The sequence below is a fragment of the Rousettus aegyptiacus genome, unplaced genomic scaffold (assembly GCF_014176215.1).
Source record: "Rousettus aegyptiacus isolate mRouAeg1 unplaced genomic scaffold, mRouAeg1.p scaffold_m13_p_7, whole genome shotgun sequence".
Taxonomy (NCBI): Eukaryota; Metazoa; Chordata; class Mammalia; order Chiroptera; family Pteropodidae; genus Rousettus; species Rousettus aegyptiacus.
In genome coordinates this window covers 56,476,706-56,491,439 of record NW_023416310.1, presented here as the reverse complement: position 1 = coordinate 56,491,439, position 14,734 = coordinate 56,476,706, and the positions used below count along the sequence as shown (strand labels likewise).

The 14,734-nt window shown below is 43.0% G+C and overlaps 1 protein-coding gene across 1 annotated transcript in view; it reads right to left on the bottom strand.

Moving 5' to 3' along the window:
* Positions 1 to 6,096: 6,096 nt before the first annotated feature.
* TCF7L1 (transcription factor 7 like 1) overlaps positions 6,097 to 14,734 on the bottom strand; it is a 145,663-nt gene continuing 137,025 nt past the window's right edge. Inside the window, exons 5-12 of the mRNA XM_016136956.2 lie at positions 13,008 to 13,140; positions 11,837 to 11,939; positions 11,473 to 11,556; positions 10,602 to 10,745; positions 9,734 to 9,893; positions 9,540 to 9,647; positions 8,774 to 8,849; positions 6,097 to 7,531 (exon numbers count right to left, since the gene is read on the bottom strand). Coding sequence (XP_015992442.2) covers positions 7,098 to 7,531; positions 8,774 to 8,849; positions 9,540 to 9,647; positions 9,734 to 9,893; positions 10,602 to 10,745; positions 11,473 to 11,556; positions 11,837 to 11,939; positions 13,008 to 13,140 — 1,242 coding nt within the window. The 3' untranslated portion in view covers positions 6,097 to 7,097. The remainder of the gene's footprint in view (positions 7,532 to 8,773; positions 8,850 to 9,539; positions 9,648 to 9,733; positions 9,894 to 10,601; positions 10,746 to 11,472; positions 11,557 to 11,836; positions 11,940 to 13,007; positions 13,141 to 14,734) is intronic.

Here is a 14,734-nt window from a genome sequence, read left to right as displayed (position 1 = left end):
GAGTAAACGATGTGGAAGTTGTCCAGAACATAAATCTTTATGGGACACAAAAGTACAGTAGAAAATGTGCCAGTTAACTCAGGCCAAAAGGTAATCCCGCCCAAAAGGACCACAGCCCCCAGGGGCAATAACATTCCTCTGTAGTCCGTTGAGTACAATATTTAGGTTACATTGCATTCACTTCTAGTACTTGAAATTCTGAAGACTGTTGATGGCATAAATATGGTTTTCAGGAACAAGTATTGTGTTATTTAAAAGCCCTTTAATATGCTTCTCAATGTTTCTGCATTTCAATAAAATCTCTCACCTATCCTCATTACTGAGGAGAGAATAAGAATCAGAAAGAAGATAAATCTTTTACTAAATTATTTTAGAATCATGACTGCTTTGGCTAACGGAAGTGAATTGGTAAATGAATCTGTCTAAAAGGAAGTTCTTTCCAAGTCTCATAAATATTTCACTAGCATTAGAGGAGAGTGGTTTAGTGGGGGTATGTGTAAAGAGGGGAATGTCAAATTATTAAACTCGTGTCCACATTATTAGGCAGGAGATGAAAGAAGCGTCTAAATCCTGCAGTTTGTGGGCCATGCCCAGGGTTTTATATTTTATTTTAATGGTAATAAGCCATCAAAGATATTTAAGCAGGGAAAAAGATATAATCAGAGATGGAAATTTTTGAAGGTTAATATGATTGTAGAGTAAAGAATCTAGTCTTGGGGTAAGGAGAGAAGAGTGGATTTAGGAGTTAATCGGTTAGGACACTGTTGTAATTGTCCAAGTAGGATTAGTACAGGAACAGTGAGAATGGAGAGAAGTGGAAGGACTTAATAAATTTGGGAGGTGATACCAACAGGCCTTGGAGATGGATTGCTTATGGTGAGGAGGGGTGATGGCAAGGAAGATACGGAGAACCAGATTTGATGGGGATGGGGCCTAGAAAATGAATTTGCTTGTGGTCATTTATTTAAGATGCTGTGAGATGGTCAAGTGGAGATATGAGGGAGGTAGTTGGAAATGTGGAGCATAGAGTTTAAAGGTAAAACATAAGAACTGTTTTTATAACTAATTTAAATAATGTTCAAAAAACATAATTGTTAATGGTTTCATAAAAAGTAATTTATGACTATCATAATTTTGTGACAGTTCCCTTATTATTAGAAATCCAAATTATTTTCAGTTTTCTACTGTTAGTAACATTTATTTTCAGATACTGGTTAGGTACATTTTAAGAGGAGACAGATCCTCAAAAAGATTAAGCAACTTGCTTAAGGTAATGCTATTATTATCTTACTCAACCTTTGATAGCAATGAGTAATCTTAATCTCCCAATTTGATAGGAGAAAAAGTCCCTAACTATTTTTCTTAAAATTGATTGCACAAATAATACATGTGATTTTGGGCAAATTACTTAATTGCTTTAAGTATCAATTTTTTCATTATGAAATGGGAATAAAAGTGTTGAGAATTAGATAATTCAGAATATTTAACACAGTAGCATATACTTAAGTCTTCTAAAAGTTATTATTATTATAACTAATACGTTCATTATGTTAGGTAGCTAGTCAGACATGAGCATCGGGAACAAAGGAATAGAGGCCTAGCCTAGAGACTGCCCAAAAAACACCCTGTTGGTACTTAGAGAATCCCTCCTGTATCCCCAGAGACCAAGGACAGGAGGGCCATAATCTCTAGCTGGTTTAATGCAGCCACAGAGGCCTGCACAGAAGGTACTACCCTAACCTGCCCACAACCTCAGCCTCATTATGCCATCATTATAATACTCTGTTTGTGCCTGGAAATTCAGGAATCTAATTGTAACAGACTGAAGTCTGGGTAAGTGCATGCGCACTAGGCAAAATATGCTATCGCACCCAAGTATCCAGCAAAATGACCTCATGTGCCAATCACCTAAGAACGCCTTTTGTAACTACCCATCACAGCCCTACTATAACGCAGACTCCGCAACCCAACCCCCCCAACCTCTCCCCCCACCCCCGCGCCGCCATTACAGCTGTCTCCCCTGGTTGTAACCAATGCTTCACCGCTCACCCCCGCCCCGCCTCCACCAGAGTTAGTATCCTCATTTCCGCGTGGCTAGCCAGCGTTAGGCTTGACCCATCTTATACCTCAAAATGTGCCTTTAATAAATAACACTTCTCATAATTAACTGAGTGTAAATTCATTTCTTCAGCAGTGATAAAGACTGAGACCTGTGTGTTACCAGAACTCCAATAGCCACAATGGTAACAATTATACATACAAACATTTAAAAAGTAAAGAAAAACCAAAGTAAGAAAATAAAAATATCTTGTAATCCAGAGCTATTATCATGAATAGTTTGTTGATTCTCCCCTTTTTATAGGCATCCATGTGCATATGATAGCTTAACTGAACATAAAGCAAGTTGTAAAACTCATACAATTCTTATATTGCAGGCTTTTTTGTAGCTTTAGTGCTACAACTAGTCATGTCGCTTGTCTTCCAGGACACTATCTTCTCCTTGTTTCCAGTTTCTTTATTCAACATCCTTTGAGGGATCCCAATTGTCCCAATTTCTAGAAGGAAAGTGAAATCGACACTATCAAATACAGCACAGAGTTGGAGTAAGACAAGGACTTAGAATTACATATTTCAGTAGGGTGGTGAGAACAAAACCTGGTTGTGGTTATATAAGTAGTGGAAGGTTGTGGAAAGTAAGTCAAAACTACCTTTTCTGGAAGTTTAGATGTGAAACAGAGGGTTTCCAATATTGGAGAGGATTGAGCTTTTTTACTGACTGAGAGTAAGAACTAATTAGACAGAGTGACCAAGATTACAAGACAGATATGATGACTGGTGGAACAAGGTACAAAGAGATGAAGGACTAGGGTCTAGAGGCAGTAGAGCAGTTGACCTTGGGGTGAACCAGGGTTTGACCTTGAGACCTGTGAGAAGGCAGAATGGTTAGAGGGTGATATAGTTAGGTAGGGATGTGAGAGATCGAAATAGAGTATTTAAGCTGGCCTCAATTTCTTGATATTCTAAGAGGCAAAGCAGTCTGAGTGAGAGGGTGGGGATTAAATTGGGGGCTTGAGAGTGGTGAAGAGTTGTTGAGGGGATCAGGAAAGGGAGCTGACAAATGACAAGCGTAATACATGAGTGGCATTGACGGCCTGGCCGATGTTATTAGGTACCATGAATCTATAGGGGCACCTATTTCAATTGTGGTTTTTCTCCAGGCCATGCTTCTATCTGGAATAACAGTAGAAAAGGCAAATTTTAGCACTAACTGCTAGCTCACAACAATTTTGGTTTAAGGGAGTGGTAGAAGGTAATTTTAACAAATCTTAAAATTTCCTTGTACTCCTTCATGATAAAACAACAAACTAGAAAAAGAAAGGCACTTCCTGAAAAGGGGCAGGTACAAAAACCTTGCAACTAACATAAATGATAAGAGACTGGATGCTTTCCCCTTAAGATAAGAAACAGACCATGATGTCTACTCTCACCACATCTGTTCACCTTTGTAATGAAAGTTGTCGGGACACAGGCAAGAAAATGAAATAAAGGCATCTAGATGGGAAAGGAAGAAGTAAAACTATATTTGCAAATGACATGATCTTGTATAAAAAAAATCCTGAGAATTTTCTAAAAATTTATTAGAATGAGTTGAGCAAGGTTGTAAAATGTGAGACCAATATACAAAAATCAATTGCATTTCTGTACATTTGTAATGGACATCTGAAAATGTAAAGAAGTAATTTCATTTACAATAGTATCAAAAAGAATAAAATCCTTAGGAATAAATTTTACGAAAGAAGTGCAAAATGTATACTCTGAAGACTATAAAACATTATTGATAGAAAGTAAAGACCTAAATAAGTAAAAAAGACATCCGATATTCATGAATTGGAAGACGATTTTGTTAAGATGGCTACACTCCCCAAATTGATCTACCAACACAATCCCTATTAAATTCCCAGCTGGCCTCTTTGCAGAAATTGACAAGCTTATCTTAAAATCCATATGAAAATGTAAGCAACTCAGAATAGCCAAAATAGGCTTGAAAAAGAACTAAGTTGGAGGACTCACACTTCCTAATTTTAAAACTTGCTAGAAAACTACAGTAATTAGGACAGTGTGGTACTGGCATAAAGACATGTAGGTGAAATAAGCCTCTACATTTGTGGTCAGTTGATTTTTGACAAGTGAGCCAACATAGTTACAGGAGGGAAATAGTCTTTTCAACAAATGGCACTAGGACAAATGGTTAATAAGCATATGAATAGATACTCAACATCGTATATTAGGTAAATGCAAATCAAAATCACATCTAGATACCACTTTACACCTACTGGGATGGCTATAACAACAAAAGAAACACATAAAATAATGTGTTGGTGAGGGTGTAGAGAAATTGGCACCCCTACATATTGCTGGTTGAAATATAAAATGTCATAGCTGCTATGGAAAAGATTGGCAATTTCTCAAAAAATTAAGATTACCATATGACCCAGCAATTCCACTCCTAGGTGTATATAACCCAAAGAGTTAAAAACAGGGACTCAAACATTATACTTGTATGTGAATGTTTATAGCAGTATTACTCACAATAGCCAAAAGGTGCATTCATCAAAGGATGAAGGGATAAACAAAATGTGGTATGTACGTACAATGGATTATTATTCATCTATCAAAAGGAGTAAATCTGGTACACACTACGATATGGATGAACCATGAAAACATTGTGCAAAGCGAAATAAGCCAGATACAAAAGGACAAACATTGTATGATTCTATTCATATGAGGTACCTAGAATTCATAACAGAAAGTAGATTAAAAGTTACTAAGGTCTGGGGGGAGGAGGGAATGTAAAGTTATTGCTTAATGAGCACAGAGTTTCTGTTGGGGATGATGAAATAGTTCTGGAGATTGATAGTGGTTATGGTTGCATAGTGTCGTAAATGTACCATTAAGCTGTCTGCTTAAAAAGTTTAAATGGTGAATTTTATATTATATATATTTTACTACAATTAAAACAAGTAAAACAAGCTATATATATCTGAGTAGAGTGAAAAACCTCGCAAGTACTCATAAAAAAGAAAAGGAAGACTATTTTATCAAGACTTAAACGAATGAAATTCTGATACATTCTACAATGTGAATGAAGCTTGAAAACATTATGCTGTTAAATAAGCCAGGCGCAAAAGGACAAATGTCTTATAATTCCAGTTATACCAAATATTTAGAGTAGGCAGATTCATAGAAACAGAAAGTAGAATAGAGGGGCTGGGGGAGGAGGAATTAGGGAGTTATTGCTTAAATGGTCATAGAGATTTCATTTGGGATGATGAAAGTTTTGGAAGTAGTTTGTGATGATAGTTACACAATATTGTGAATGTAAGTAATGCCACTGAATTGTATGCTTAAAAAAGGCTAAAATGGCAAATTTTGTTACATATATTTACAATTTTAAAAAAAGAATGAAGTACTACTGATACGTGCTACAATATGGATGAACCTTGACAAGTCAATAGCTGAAAGAAGTGAGAAAGGACCACGTATTGTATTATTCCATTTAAATGAAATGCCCAGAATAGACAAATCCAGAGACAGAAAGTAGTTGTTGCCTAGGGCTGGAAGAAATGGAGGGTGTCTTTTAAAGGGTATGTATGGGATTTCTTTTGGAGGTGATGAAAATGTTCTAAAATCGACTATGATGGATTCACAACTCTGAACATATTAAAAACCATTGAATTGTACACTTTAAATGAGTGAATTACATGTTATATGAATTATATCTCAATAAATGTTACAAAAAAAATTGATTGCAGTGCTGGATACCATGCATAGCAGACAAAGGATGTCCCTCACATCTTGGCAATTATAAGAAGACAAATGAAAACAATAGGGTTCTTCCTTTTGGATCTCAGTTATCAATACCAACTGAATGATGTACATTTGAGGCTGAAAGCTGGGTTGGATTTGTCTCATTGTGTCAGGTATGTTTTATATCCCCCATTAATAAGTGCTAATCTCTTTACATGTCTGCAAAAATCTAGCACAGGGCTTGGTATGAAGAGGGCTTGATTCAACAAAAGGATTAAAACACTCAGAAAAGGTCTTGCAACTGCAATTTTATTTTCTTTTGTGAAAATAAACAGCTTATCGGGAGTTTAAATTGCTTCAAAAAACCCCATAAAAACAAAAAGAAATACACATAGAAGCACGTGAGGTGATGGGGGAGGGAGGAGGGTCTTTAGAACTTTGGCAGACTGTGCTGGCACTGACCCAGGTGACAGAAACCAGACCTTGGAGCAGGTCCTGTCTGCCATGCTGGGACTGTGAAAAGGAGATCTTGACTGGTAAAGGGGCAGAACACAGACTTCGTCACTAAGGAAGTGGCAGACACCTTGAGTCCCTTTAAATGTGGGGGAGAACCATTTCGGAAGGCCTCTTTTGCCACCAGAAGATGGAGGCTGGCAGGTTAGGGCCCACTGAGGGAAAGGTGATGCTGGTGGAGACAAACCGGTCAAAGGTGTCTTCTCATGTGGCGACAGCCTTAGCACTGGGCAGGGGACAAAGAAGATGAAGGTAGGAACTCACGGAGTTGAGCAAAAGAGAAACACTTGGGTGAGATAAAAGGAAATGTCCAGGATGGGATCTAGACGAAGAAGCAACAAGCTAGAAATCACAGCAATGGCCAGCCACCATGCAAACTGGGTGCGGGAGCTGGGGCATGTGGAGCCGACGAGAAGAGGGAGGAGGGCAGAAAGTGCCAGAGGTAGAGAGAAAAGGGTCGTCTGCCCAGGTCCATCCACCACTGCACATACAGGAAGAAAGACACACTACTTTTCAGTACTCTTTCTTTTAAAGATTTTTTTTTGTTGGTTTTGTTTTGTTGTTGTTGTTGTTGTTTTTGTTTTTTTTTTTTTAAAAAAAGCCTTAAGGTCGGCTACTGGTTACATCTACAAAATGTAAAGTGCTGCTGTTACCAGTCACTTTACAGAACAGTCCAGAGTGGTCAAATATTGACCAATAAAGTTTCCTTTGTTTTTTCTTCTGTATCATTACTACTTGATGGGTCACCTGACAGCCTGCATAGGTCACAAGGCATCTTAGTGGGCAGACTTGGTGACCAAGGAAAGAGGCTGGGCCTGGAGTACTGGGAGGGCCTGGTGGGCATGAAGCGTGGCTGGGAAGGAAGGGGGAGAAGTCAGCAGAGCCGTGGGAACGGACCCAAGGGGGAGGGGCCGGGAGAGGAGTGGGGGCTGGCTGCCCATCTGGCCAGAGGAGGTGGCTGCAGCCTTAGCTGACAGGAAGGCAGCCGAGTGGAGAGCCAGCTGGGCCCGGGTCTCTGGCTTGGTGGTGAGGGACAGGGGCTGGGCTTGCTCTGAGTGGGTTGCAGCAGGGGCAGCCGGTGAGGCCAAGGCTGCAGAGGGGGTAGCCGGGGAGTCCAGCATGCTGCCATGGGAGGAGGCAGGGCTGTCACAGGGCTTCTCAGGGGGCAGGTACTGAACACATGGCTTCTTGCTTTTGGAGGCCAGAGCACCTGGGGAAGAAACACAAGAAAGAGTGAGCAGCTGGTAGCTCTAGTGAGATGGAGGCTGCAGAAGAACGCTGGCTATACACACCTACTCTGGAAACAAAAGAACCCCTCTGGGGAGGGAAGCGAGGACATGCAATTCTGTCTAAGGATTCCAAGGCTAGGCAGATGCATTCAAGGATGCCTAGGGCACAGAGAAGCGGCAACGCCAAAATGACAAAGAATTACTCAGTAGCTGACTGCAGGGAAGACAGCTCAGTCTGTCACATCATCTGATTTTCCCTGCCTAAATCTTATCATTTTGGGGAGGAATATCCACTCAGTTTGCTTTAAAATCTTTGGTTTATGGTACTACCAGAGATAGTGTAGCACCTGCTAATCCCCACGGTATACAGTGGATGTTGCGTCATATACATGTTTTATTTATGTGTGCTCATATGTAGATGGATACACAAATTATATAGATACTAGGAATGAAGGGTGAGAGGGAGGGAGAAAGAGAAAAAGAGAAAGAAACAAAGAAACAAAGGAAAAAAAGGAAAGAGGGGAGGGGAGAGGCGGGAAGGGGAAGGGGTGAAGAGAGGCAAAGAAGGAGCAAAAGCACTTTAGATGGTAGCAGTGGTTCTACATTTGTCCTGGAGTGAGCATGAGAGGAGCGACCTAAACGCCTGTCACAGTGTGAACATCTCTGTGCTAGGTGTGATTCTGCTGTAAAATTTTTGGCATGAAGCGGCCCCCCCAAACTTGAGCAAACTACTTCTGCTGTTCGACCAACCAAACCTGCTTCTGTTGGATTCACTGAGAGGCAGAATGGCGGTCTCTAACGTGCCACCTTCCTAAGGGAACTTCAAAGACAATTTCAACTATATTCAGTTTCTACCTTATACATTGATTTTAGAACCTAACCCTCAAATAAGATGCAACTTAACCAAACTGAAAAAAGCCTAGGCTTTGAAGTGAGAAAGTGCTGAGATCAAATCCTGCCGCCACCATTTAATAAGCAGAGTGACTGGGAAAATCCCTTGACTTCTCTGAGCCTCTCAATTGTTCATCTCTAAAAAGAGGATAGTAGCAACACCCACTTGAGTATGCATGAGGCTCCCATGAGGCGGAGCCCCCGAAGATGGCAGCTGCTATAATACAGCCTTGTCATTGTGTACGTCACAGACCCGGGTTTAACGCACAGGCAGGTGCAGCTGTGACAGTGGAAAGGTGAAGAAAAGAGGCAGTGCCCTCCTTGAGACTCACCCTCTGCCTCTTGGACTTGCTGCTGGGACTGTGTCTGCGACAGCTGCTTCTCTCTCTTCCTCTTCTTTTTCTTACCCTAAAAAAATATGGCCAGAAGAAGAGGTAACAGGGACAGAACCACCAGCTTTTCAGGGGTTGCCCAGATAGGAAGGGGGGACCGCTCAGATCACATGCCCCACAGGAGGCAGAGGGAGCCTTCCTGGGGTGCCGCCTCCCTTCCCCATTCGATTCTTCCCCTCCCACTCGGGTGTGCTGGTCTTTTGGAAGGCCTCACCCTTTCACTGCACTTTAGGCTCGTTTTTCTATTTCTTGACCTTTTTTTGAGGGGTCCTAGGTCCCACTTAAAATCTAATACATCTATGAATCCTCTTACCAGAAAAAAAAAAAATAAGACCATACATCCAAAAATCCACCTACGTTCAGGGAGTTATCAGATACGTGGGCCGAGGCTCATGCATTGGTCTCTGAGCCCCAGGTTAGGGAGCCTTGGCTAGAGACAGTCTACCACCAGGGCTGCCAAACAGCTTACACTGGCCATGAAGGAGGGAGGCAAAGGCTGAGTCCAGTCAAATATGAGGGGCACAAATCTAAGTCTGTTCACCACAACCACGTCCTTGTTGACCTCTCGAGATATGAAACACTTTCCTTATTTCTAGGGAATATATGGACTTCTCCCTGGCCTGAAGAGTCCTCCGTACATGTTGGCAACTTCCTTCTCCCCTCTTCCTCCTGCAGACGCTGCTCTGGGATCTGAGTGGGCACTTACGTAGTTGTCCCGGGCCGACCAGGTCGGGTAGAGCTGGGAGTGAAGCTGCCGCTCCTTCCGGGCCAGTTCGTAGTACTTGGCCTGTTCTTCTCGGGACAGGTTGTGCCACTGTAGGAGCGGGGTCAGAGATGACAGGGACCGGTGAGTGCAGGGGACGCTGACCATGCAGACTGGAGGGTAAGGGCAGATCTTACCTTTCTTCCCAGGATTTGGTTAATGGCTGCGCTTTCCTTCAGGGTGCACTCAGCCACCACCTTTGCCCTCATCTCCTTCATATATAACATGAAGGCATTAAGAGGCTTCTTCACGTGGGGTTTCTTTTCTTCCTCCTTTTTCACTGTGACTGGTGATTTCCTAAGAAGTCGCAAAGCTGTAGGTTAGCATGTGTCAGTTGTTATCCAACTCATCAATCCCTGCCTCTCTCACTGCGACTTCAAGCCCATGGCCTCCGGTGGGGGGTAGATAAGCTGCATCACTGAGGCTGATTCAAGGGGCCCGCGGTTGCTTTCAGCACTTGAGCACCTTCCACTAGTAGTTCCAAGCCTCTGACTCACCCCAGGCCATAGTCTATGAAAGGATAATTTCCTGATGAAGGAGCAGAGGGTGGTGGTGAGAGCTGGGATGCATTGGCCAAAGGTGATGGGGGGAGGGCAGAAACGAGGGGCGGGGCTCTCCTCAGCCATGAGGCACTGACTGGCTTTCCTGCCCTTTATGGCACAGTGGGAAAAATGTAGACCTTGGTGCTAGTCTCAACTCTGTCACAAGTCAGTGATGTGACTATGAGAAAACTCTCCTTTCTGGGCCTCACGTTTTAATGTGCATTATGCAGGGACGGAAGCTAAAAGCTTTCTCAGATTCTCTTGCAGCCTCTAAATCCTTTTTTTAATGCGAGAAAAGATGTCTGAGCGAATGGGCACACAGGGAGCTAAAGAGAACAATTCCCAGGGGGAGAGGACATGGCTGAGGGAGGCTGCGCTGCCTGCTAAACGCCACAGGAGAATAATAAACGGCGACTGCTGCTCAGAGACTGTCCATCCCCAGTCTAAGCTGCCTGTTACTCACGCGCTCACGGCTGGGCTCAGGCTGGGGGGTGCTGGTTCCTGCTTGACGATGGGGGACACGATGGCGGGGTGGGGAATCCCTGAGGTGGGCAGACCAGGATGGGCCGGAGCCACCATGTGAGGGGAGAACCGACTGGAAACCAGGCTGTGTACCAGGTGGAAACAGAGGACAACAGAGGGATTTAGGCTGAAGGTTTGTCACTCAGCAGAGGATGTGGGTGACTCTCTGCCTTCAGTGCAGAGGCATGTAAATACCTCTGCTATGGCAGAGTTTGAGGAACAGAAGGCTATTGACCTTGCTGGACAGAGCCAGGTTTGGGAAACACCTACCACGCTTCTCCTTCCCCTACAAACACATAGGGTTTCTATATCTGGTCTTGGAAGCAGATATAGGATGAAAAACACAGAAGGTGTCATGGGTCAGTGGCCAGGGTACACAACAGAAAGATAAGGGATTATGTGGGTTGCATTTCCTTTGACACTGGTAGCAAAAATCCCCTTTTACTGTCCCTTCCCCTGATAGCATTTCAGGAAAAATTAATCTCCCAGTCTCTGGCTTCGGTATGATTATACTTAAAATGCTTCGGTGCCACAAAGCCCAGCACATGGCGGGATGTGGCCAGAGGGCTGAGGGCCAGGGCTTTGAAATTCTTCTCTTAGAGACTGAGAGTGACCCTGTGGGGTCACTTGAGGGCCCTTCCCACCATGGGTCAGGAGTCTTATCAATGGGAGGTGGGAGGAAAGGTGAGCCTGTACCTCCTCGCTTACTGCCAAGAGACAGCTGTTTAATGGTCAGAAATGGCAAGAGCACTAGCAGAGAACCATTTTCTACACTGCCACTTCATGCTCTCAGCCCCTGTCCCCAGACTCACCTGGACATTGAGGCGTTCATGGCGAGGGCAGGGTAGGGGTGCCGGAAACCACCAGGAGGAAGGGAGTACATGGGCTGTCCTTGCCTGCAGGGGCCAAGAGAAGGAAATCTAGTCAGTATCTTGGCTAATATGGGAATGTTTAGGACAGGGAAGGAGAGGAGTTAGGAAGAAAGGATGAGAAATAAATGGCAGGAAGTAGGAAGCGAGGATTGGGAGGAAGCTGCAGGGAGGAGAGGGAGCAGGGAGGTCTGAGTTCTGGGCTTTGCCGACAGGGCTCCCCTATGGGGTGGGGTGGCTGGAGGACAGAAGGCAGAACTCAGCACAAGAAAGGAAAGAGAATAAGAAAGGCTGCAGGTTTCCTTACTGTGGGACGAGCCAGCCGAGGGGGTGGGGGATTTGTCCGACAGCTCCAGGAGACAGTGGATAATACGGAGACAGCTCAGATGGGTGAGGGGGCCGGGGAATTCCTGCTTCCAAAGAAAGATGTGTCAGACTGTTCCCTGGCCCTACCATAACACCTTAAAATAACATCATCCGGGAGGTTCCTTGTCCTGTGTGTCCCCATGGTGTTCTGGAGCTTAGAAGGCCCTTTCTTTCATTATCCTTGCCTTTTGTCACCTCCTCAGTTCTGCTGGCCTGTTGGTCAAGGACATATTCTTGGAAGGCAGGACTAATACAGCTTTTCTCCAACTTAGTGGATCCCATTTCTGTCGGCAGGAATAACTTCCAGCTGCTTATGCAGGAGTTAGTATTATCCAAGAGAGGAACAGGAAATCCTGGATTGACAGACCCAAGATATCCTTGGAGTCATCAGCTAACTCTTCTCTAGAAAACCCATCTCATCCATGAAGAAACAAACTGGATTCCTAGTCCATATTTCTATTCCCTATTACCTGTAATCTTGAGTAACTGTGATTTCTCTAAAGATAGGCTCCCAAAATGCTTTGAGCCACGGCAACTCTGTGGGAATTTTACAAAAACTATGGCTCCTTGAGATAGACAGTCTGGTGAACAAGTTAAAAAAGAAAGCCAACTCAGACTTGCTGTTGTATAGCCTGGCTAGATTGATTACTCTATTTGAAAATGTTCAATTTAGGGAAAAGGCCTGGGTTTAGGGAGGTGTAGCCCATAGTGGGCTAGACTTCAAAGTTAATGAAAAAAGAGTCCCGCTCCCCCACCCCCTTCTAGCTCATTCCACTCCCAAAGTGTTAAGAGAGTCTAAATTAAAAGAAAGAGGCAGAAAAACACTAAATGCTCACTACAGAGCCAGGCCCTGTGCATTATCTCATTTAATTTCCTTTCATTCCCACAATCATCCTGTGGTATAGGAGGTACAGATAAGGCACAGATGAAAATCCTGAAGAGACTGAAATTGGTGGGGAAGGCTATACAGAAACTCCTGGACTGACAGAGTTGGAGACACGATTCAAATCCAGGTCAAATGGATGCTCCCTGAGAAGAAAAGCCTGCCCACTCCCCCCTCCTCCCACTCCCCAGCTCTGCATGTGGTCCAGCCCAAGAAGCAGCAGACTCACCTGTCTTTGGATCAATCTCTGGGGAGAGGTGTGTGGGAGGAGAGCCAGGGGAGAAGTGGTCATTGCTGTAGGTGATGAGGGGCGTCAACGGGTGCATGTGATGTGGGTGTTGAACAACGGGAACTTTATTAGACTGAAAGACAGAGAGAAAAAGACTAGGGACAGTTGCCAAGGAGATGGAGAGTAAAACCAGCTGTTATTTACTGTGTCGAATATGTGCCAGGTATTTTCCATGCACCATCCCATTCAGTCATCATATAGCCCTGGAGAGAAAGTAGTGGTCTACACAGCAGAGAACCAGCAGAAGTAGAGGAAGAATTATACCCACCCTCCAACATACTCTTTTCAAACCAATCCACCGTTATTCACTTCATATATATTGTGTGGTGCTGAATGCTACAGGCTGCTGAATTATAAACTGTGTTCTATGTAATCTCAGTGAATTTAAAAAGGTTCAATATACACTTTCCAAATAAACTTAAGAAAAATAGTACTTTTCACAAGTTCAAGTCTGAGATTGGGAACGCAGCAGTGGGGGAATTATCACCATGAGACCACACATCACTTTCGGATTTGTACAGACACAACCCAAAAGTACTTACAGCACTTCTCCCTGGAACACTTCATTCTGCTGACCTAATTACCCCGTTTCATTTAAAACACTAACAAATGTAAGGAGTACCATTATTTTATATAACTAACTATTGAGAAAGAAAAAACACTGGAATATCATCAACACATTCTGATTTCAGAAATGTTAAAATGGGAAAAATCTGTGTGTCCTAGAATTGGTAAACTGAATTAATTTTTAAATTGTTTTAACTTAATATAACTTAACAATAGGATCTCTCTTATAAAAATAGCTATAATTTACTGTCCACCTACACTACAAGCACAGGGCTAGGCATGTCTAGTCCTTATTATCACCTAGCAAAGAAACTATCTATGATTATTGCCATCTGAGGGATGAGGAAACTGAGCTCTGAGAGATTAAGTGATTTAGCTGGTGAGTGGCAGAACTGATTCATATCATCCTTTATGGCTCTAACAAACCAGACTGTTTTCTCTTGCACAATCTGCCTTCCTAAGAACTTGATCAAAACATCTTGGTCAGAGAGAAAGGATAAACATACATTTTTTTTTTTTTTTAAATAATAAGCTAAATGAATTACACATAGAGAAGAGATTTGTTTAACAAAGAGATTTGTAAAAAGAGTGATAATTTGGAGGCAGCCCAAGGGCTGGAAATCCAAATGCTATCTTACAGTTTGAACTTTTCATTTTATAGATTCCATGAACCCTTTTTGACTCTCAGATGGTGCCCATTCGGTGCATATAATGCAAACTCCGATCCGTAATCATGTAGTCATGTTACATCTTCGGGAGCATAAGCAGAGGCAGAGTCCCAGAGAAAGGCCCAGAACCCTGGGCTTCTGCTCTCAGACCCACCACAGATGTGGGGTGGAGACCACAAACCGCTCTGAACTACAACCACTAGGTGGCGCTGGCACCCGGCTGGGCCCTGCGGGTACCTGCCTTGAAAAACTTCCTATCACCTCCTCCAATAGGCTCATTTGATGTTGCATAAAATAATTCTAAGTTATTTTCTTTTCTTATTGTTTTCATCTGTTCCCTTTTGAATGTCTCCATGTACATGAACATATAGCCCAAATAAAACATACAAATTATTTTAAGGTCAGATTTTTAGGAACTTGGTTTATTTAAAT